The 7,446-nt window shown below is 30.7% G+C and overlaps 1 protein-coding gene across 1 annotated transcript; it reads right to left on the bottom strand.

Annotated features, from left to right (window-relative positions):
* Positions 1-1,965: 1,965 nt before the first annotated feature.
* Positions 1,966-5,718, bottom strand: LOC114194633 (uncharacterized). Its single transcript, XM_028084981.2, has 5 exons — positions 5,344-5,718; positions 5,122-5,249; positions 4,910-5,022; positions 2,753-2,938; positions 1,966-2,281 (listed from the first exon to the last, which is right to left on the bottom strand). Exons 1-5 carry the CDS (start codon positions 5,631-5,633, stop codon positions 2,252-2,254), a joined length of 747 nt encoding a protein of 248 aa, XP_027940782.1. The 5' UTR covers positions 5,634-5,718; the 3' UTR covers positions 1,966-2,251.
* Between the last annotated feature and the right edge of the window lie 1,728 nt (positions 5,719-7,446).

Below are 7,446 nucleotides of genomic sequence, written 5' to 3'. Positions count from 1 at the left end.
GCAGTCTTCATCTGAGAGAGAGGCATCTGAGAGACACAAAGTTTCAGAAGATTCTGCAAAGATAACTCAAGTACAGATCCAAGAAGAATTGATGGTTGATTCTACCATGATGGATCTTGCTTGATTCAAGGAGCATCAAGTCAAATCTGCACAGCTTAGGTGTATTCGTTTCTTGTTTTGTTTTCTGTATTATTGATTACAGTTGCTTCAGTGTTTGAAGTGTGGACCTAGGTGCAATTGTGTGGATGCATTGCTCCTAGGGGGAGTTCTTGATTGTTGAATCAAGTTCTTGGGTTTTGGGGGTTAGAATTACATATGTGTGCTTGTAATTCTTGGAACCTTTCTGTTTAGTGGAATCCTCCTAAGTGTGTTACTTAGGAGAAGACTGGATGTAGATTCTTTTTGAATCGAACCAGTATAAATTGTGTGTCTTGCTTCTTTCTTCTCTCTCATAATCTTTCTTGATTGACTTAAACAGTCCATTAACCCAGAACTGCGAAATTGATTAATTGAGCTTTAAAACCTAAAGATTTATTCAAAATTCATCTTAAACCATATAAAAGCTTGTTAATCAATTCAGATCCCTTTGTGGTTAAGATAATTAGACAGATCTATTTTTAACAAAGTGGCCCAAAAGAGAAATACGAGAGAAGGTTGTCTCCTACCTTAAATGAAATATATTATAACGTTGTTATCTTTGGAACAGTGAGTGAATTATTCAAAATAATGATTTTCCCAATTATTCATTATACAGTGATTAAATTGTATTTTATTACAAATCATTGATTTGCGTAAAACTAAGTTAAATCCTTTCAAATAAAGTCCAAATTTAAACCTAAGAACTTAAGTCTTTAAAATAAATAGGGTTGAGTTGAATTTGTAACATATGAAGTTTGACTCACTATGTACCCATGCCATTGTCAAAAGTTAGGTATCCAATATCAACCACTTCTATTAATAATATAACATCATCATTTATTGCTAATGTGAATCCAAGTTGTATACAAATTCAGAGTAAAAGATAAGATCCTTGCTAAAATTTTTATAGGTATCAATTCAGTTTCAATTAATACTAAATTGCTCAAAAATTATATTTTATCCAAGTGCAATTAAAAAAATAAGCACTAAATATTTTATGATAGAGACCTTTTCTAATGTTAAGAAAACTTATGTTTAAGTTAAAAATCACTCGATTTCCACATTATTACCTAAGTTTCTAAATATTGTTGTTCATCTTTGTTTTAAACTTTTAATTTGATTCTTAAACGTTAAAAATAAATAAATATAATAGACTAAACAAATTCTAATGCGTTAAATGATAAGTTAGACAGTGATATTGAGCTCTTTACGCCATCTAGTACGCTTCAATTCAAATATAATTTATCACATAATAATTAAAATAAAATACTATATTCATTATTTTTATGTTGTCTGAAAATTAAAATATATTAAAATTTAGAACATACAAAATTTTCAATTTTACTTTAAGTTTAGAAATTAAAAACATTTTTAACCCTAAAACGCTAAAATTAAATATGATTTATCTTAATTCAATTAGTTATAATAATATAGTTAGTTATAATATTTTCATCTTAATTCAGTAGTTATCTCCTGGGAATCCATTCAACACTGTGCATGATATTAACGAGATCAGAAGTATAAAAGTATAAAATTGTATCTTCAAGATTCAAATAGGGTTAGTTCGAAAACCCTAAGTTCCCAATCTGTTATTAAGTTATCATGCTTGATTTCTCCTAAGTGAAAAGAAAACTTCTAGCTTTAATAAGTCAGAATTTAAGTAAACTAAAGGGGACTAAATTTATTATTTGACTTCATTTATAAAAGGGCTGTTAACCATAAATAGTGCAATATATTCAGAATTAGTATCATAAACAATGCAATATTTAAGAATTAGCATCACTCATGGTAACTGCATTACAAAAATTGTATCCAAGTGCATCAAAATTGTAGGTTTAAATTGGTGTTATAGTAATTTATATAGATATATAAAATTACATCATATGAATTTAGTTACAACAATCTCAGATTTTATCAGCATTGAACATGAAGGGTAAACTTATTAAGAAAACCTGAGAGATCTCAGAATGTGACAGCCTATAGTGCAAATGGACCAGACCACAGATGATTCAGATTCCTTAATAGTTAATAATGTCCTTTGACAAGGAGATTACTGATGGAAACTAATGTTCTGATTCGAACACATTATGCTGCCTTGAACAACAACGTTTCTCTACCACCGCCGAACTAATGATGTGAGCAGCTACAAAAGTAGAGAACAAATATTGTTCAGGATTATTCAGAATCCAATGCACAATTAGTTCAAAGTATTTAGAAATTTTGCTGCTGAAGTAGACACTAACAGAAGAAATTATATGCTACTGTGTAAATCTAAATTTTCATAATACAAAAAAAATAACTTCATCAATAGGTTTGGTAACCATCAGTTAATCTGGATTAGAATTGTTGCAGTGCGGATCAAAAGTTATACTTTTACTTTTTTCTCAGTCACAGCTTTTATTCTGGCTACAGCAAACAAAAGCATTCACAATACACACTTCAGCTTTTAATTCAACATTTCCCCATTAACAAAGTTTATTCTGTATGGTAACATACACAAATTCATAGATACAGCAGATGTAACAGATATGTAACACAATTCATGTTTATATAAAGGCAATTGTGTGAGAAAATATAATACTCGTAAGATCTGACAGATGAAAAACTTGTTTACCTCAAAGAGTTCAAAGGGACTACCACGACGGTAGTCATCACTCTTTTTGGTGTTGTCAACTGGAAGAACAGTATACAGTAATGCTCTGAATGTAATAAGTAAAACAGCAGTGCTTCCCAGAGTCACAAATACAAAACCATAATTTGGTAGGTGACCTGAACCTGCTGCCCTTATAGCTATTCCTATCTGCCAAGAACTCAAGAAGAGATAAATGCTATCTGTTTTGCTGAAGATAATTAACTATGGCTAAACTAAAAATTTCACCTGTAAAAAATCTTTAATTGTAGTTTTACTTCAGGTGAAAGAGCTACAATCATCTATAGCTAACACTTTACTGATTCAACTCAATTCACTTACATTACAAATCAGTTTGTGAGTTGTTAATCTTTTCATTTCAATGACATATGACACTAAAGCAAAAATGCCAACAAAGAAGCTTGATAAAGTCATCGCTCATGACAAGGTCACAAATTGCTGAAAGAATTGCCACATTTAGGTGGAAGAACATTATTTAATTATTAGATTTGTTTTGGTTTTTTAAAAATATGGTTATAAGAATTAATTTTGTTACTTAGACATACATGTATTTGAACCTATGATGTTTTAGACTCTCACTTTGATGCCAAAATGCAGAAACAACTGTGATGTCAAAATGAAGAAACAAAGTTATATCACTTGACAAATTTCTTACAATAGACAGTTTTGTTTACACAATTTGAGTGAAAATCCTAGCCACCTTACAAAGAATAGTTTTCCCTTATTATTTTTAGGTCTAAATACTATTTTGGTCCAGTTTGTTCAATTTAGTTCCTTCTTTTTTTGCACATTCAATTTGGTCCCTATTTTGTTAAATTGTGTTTAATTTGGTTCTTTTTCTTAAGGCTGATCAAATTGATAACGGGGCACTGTACATGATGGCACTGTTTGTGTCACGTGGACCGTTTTTTATGATGTGACCATATAATGAATGTAATCGTTGCAATGTTTATTATATTTTGAAATAAAATTAGGAAAAATGGGGAATTAGGGTTTGGGAGATATTCTGGTATGGATTTTGCATGACATGATTGAAATGAAGTTGTTGGTTACTGTCACGGTCCTTTAGAGAATGAAGATAATAGTCATGTTGAGTTGACAAAGAAAACGATGAGGGTGACAAAGTGGAGGGTCAAGGGAATGATGAAGTTGAGTGTCACGGGGTGATAAATTTGAGGGTCAAGTGGTGATGAAGTTGAGAGTCGGGGAGATGAAGAGGAGCTAAATCAAACATTATTTAATTAGAACAGGGACTAAATCGAACATTATTTAACTAAAACAAAGACTAAATTAAATGCAATTTAGTCCTTGTTATATCACAAATTAAATTCAAATTCAAACGGAGACTAAATTTAATCCTTGTTCATCACCCCTCACCTTCAACTTCATCACGACCTGAGTCTCAAATTTATCACCCCATGACCCTCAACTTCATCAGCTCCCATCCTCCACTTTACCACCCCCCTAACCTCCACTTCATCACCCTCATTGTTCTCTTTGTCAATTTCTGGAACACAACCAACATGACTATTATCTCCATTTTCTAGAGTTCCATGACAGTAGCCAACAATTTCATTTAAATCATGCCATGAAAAAACTCATACCAATTTATCTCCCAAATCCTAATTCCCCTTTTATCTCCGATTTCATTTCAAAATACAATGAACATTGCAATGACTACAATCATTACTAGGCCACGTAATAAAAAATATTCACATAACACAAACAATATCACCGTGAACAGTGTCTTGTCATCAATTTAAACTATGACAAGGAAAATAATCAAATTGAACACAAGAAAAAAAAAGTGGTAAAATTAAACAAACATTGTTGAAAAATCAAGATAGGATTTAAACCAACATAGGATTTAAACCTTCTTTTTATTATTGGGGTTTAAATCAAGATTACAAGTATTGTACCCAGGTTAGCTCAAGATTGTGAGCATGGATTCAAGCTTCCCTTTAAGTACACACATTCTAACAAACCCTTCCTTGATCAAATTTGTGTGATGTGAACATGTTATATTAAAATTTTTAATGTAAAATCCAAAATTTATTTGCTAAAAATCTATCAAGATGGCTGCAAGTGAACCAACAAAAGAACAAAAAACATTTAACTCACAGGGATCCCAACAGCCCATGACTTAGCAGTAGCAATGACACCCTTGGAGAGACCATTCATCCCACGCCCATCTTCTCCGAAACCTCCGAGGAAGTAAGCACCCAAAAACCACCCTGCAAAACATTAGAACACCAAATATTTTCAAACCTCAAACTCTCCAAAAAAAAACACAAATATCACAATTAAATACATAAAAAAAAAAAAAAAAAAACCTGCTATGAAGGGATCAGCAGTTTGCAGAGTCTCAAGGTCTAAAATAGAAAGTCCATGGCGATATCTTCCAATTGTAGCAAACAAAAACAAAGCTAAGACGTCTGCACCAGCTAGCAGAGCCACACGCCTACAACACATGCATGATGACCCACTTCAAATTTTTCAACAAGGTTTCAACTTTACGAAGAAAACCGATAACTTGATGAAAAGAAAGAAATTACCCCCATTTTTCGATCTGAGCAGAAGAGTTGGGTTTCTCGAACTGGATGACACCCTCCAATGGAACATCCTCGCCAGTGACAAAAACCGGTTGGTCATTGGCAAAAGAGGAAGGAGGAGAAGAAGTGGAAGTGGAGGCTGAATCTGAGTCTTTGGCGAGTGTTAGATGCAAGGGTCTTGTTATGGAGCTTCTTCTAGAGACGAATTTTGGTGCAGGATTTGAGAACTGCAGAGGGTTTGTTACAGTGATGAATTTGGATGCCGATGAGAAAGAAGAACACTTTAAAAACATGGTTCCTCAAGGAGCTCGGATACACCAACCAGAACCAAAGTGTTTCTACTCTCTCGTCCACACAACATGATTTCATTTCAAGGATTTCATTGTGCTGTATATATAACATCATCCATTTCACACCAATTTTTGAACATTATTTAGCAAAATGTTGAAAGACAAGTGATTTTTCAAAAAAAAAAAAAAGTTACTATATTCATTGTCACTATAACTAAGCACATCTGCAGTTAAACTTTTTTTAAAATATTCACACACAAAAAAAATCATATTTTTATGTTGAACTGATAATTATCTGATGTAATACTTTTTATATTAAATCTAAGTCATATAATTTTTGTGGTAAATACTTATCTAATCATCTTAGAAGTATTTATCCTGCTCATTTGAATACATTTTTCCAACATGTTATAATTTTATTTATTTATTTACTTATCATTAGATTATAACACATATAAATATCTTTTTATTAATATTACAATTAATATAATATTTTTTAAAAATATTAAATGCACAGATTTACTAAAAATATTATCTTTTATATTTGTATTTAGTATTTATAAAAATATATGATAGAAAGAAAGTTAATTTAAAATTTGTTAATAGTGTATTAGATAATAACATTGAAAAATATTAACTATATCTATAATTAATGGATGATTTTATACTTTCATTGATTGTTCTTATTTTTTTTCAAGGTCAAATTATAGGTTATTCTACCCATTGCTATTTTAGTAATTGATATTTCTTTCCATATTTTTTTTACTTTTTTTCTTTCATTCTTTTTTTTTTCTCATTTTATTAGAGAGAGTTACTCAATTTATCATTTTATATTTTTATTATTGCAACGTGATCTTAACTTTGATTATAGAAAACACAAGAAAAAGATAAAAAAACAAGTAGTGTAGTAACAGAGAAACATAAAACAGACTTTTTTTTTTCTTTATAACTAGATTAATAGGAAGGGGTTTTCTTCCTGCACCTCCAATATTTCTTCTGCACCTCCAAACTTTTCATAAATTTCAAAATTACCATTTTAGTATTTTTAAATTTTAAATCAATTAATCTCTATTTTTCTCTCCTATTTAATGCTTCACTTATTTTCACTCAACCCTAGTCGCCGCACACCCCCCAATCTCTCATCTGCCCCCACTCACCTCTCTAACGTGTCTCACTGTTGTGCCCTACTCCTTCTATTTTTTTGTCCGCTCTTCCTCTTCCCTTCCCCATTCCTCTCTAACAGGTAAGTAAAGCTATCCTGTTGTATATTTTAATTTTATAATTTATTGATTGTTTCTGCCATGTTTGCTGTATGTAGTTATTATTTTTTATTTGAATATAGATCTGTAAAAACACAAACTCGGAAGTCGTGGACTTCCATAGAACCAGGTTGGAAAGAAAAAAAAATGGCACTTACGGAAGTCGACATCAATACCGGAAGTCGACTTCCGTAGTTAAAACTGAGTTCCGTGAAAGTAAACATTATTGATTCCCGTAAGAGCATATGACTTCCGTAGAGTATGGCGTGACTTCCATAGGCGAGTTCCACTTCCGTAAGGACAGTTCCACTTCCGTAATAACGTAATGACGTGTTCCGTAATTTTTTTTACTTAATTTTAATTTTAATGTAAATAATTTTGATATTAATTAATTTTAATTATTATTAATTTTAATTAATTATAATTTTAAAAAAGTAAAATTTAGAATAATTAAAATTTTAGTTCTTTACGATTTTGAATAATTTTAATTTTATTTAATTTTATTATTGAGTAAATATAATTTTAAAAAATTATAATTTAAAATAATTAGAATTTAA

This window comes from Vigna unguiculata, chromosome 8, assembly GCF_037176805.1.
Source record: "Vigna unguiculata cultivar grain cowpea cultivar isolate G323 ecotype 2 chromosome 8, ASM3717680v1, whole genome shotgun sequence".
NCBI lineage: Eukaryota > Viridiplantae > Streptophyta > Magnoliopsida > Fabales > Fabaceae > Vigna > Vigna unguiculata.
The sequence above is the reverse complement of the archived record's forward strand: the minus strand, read 5'-3'. Positions and strand labels throughout refer to the sequence as shown.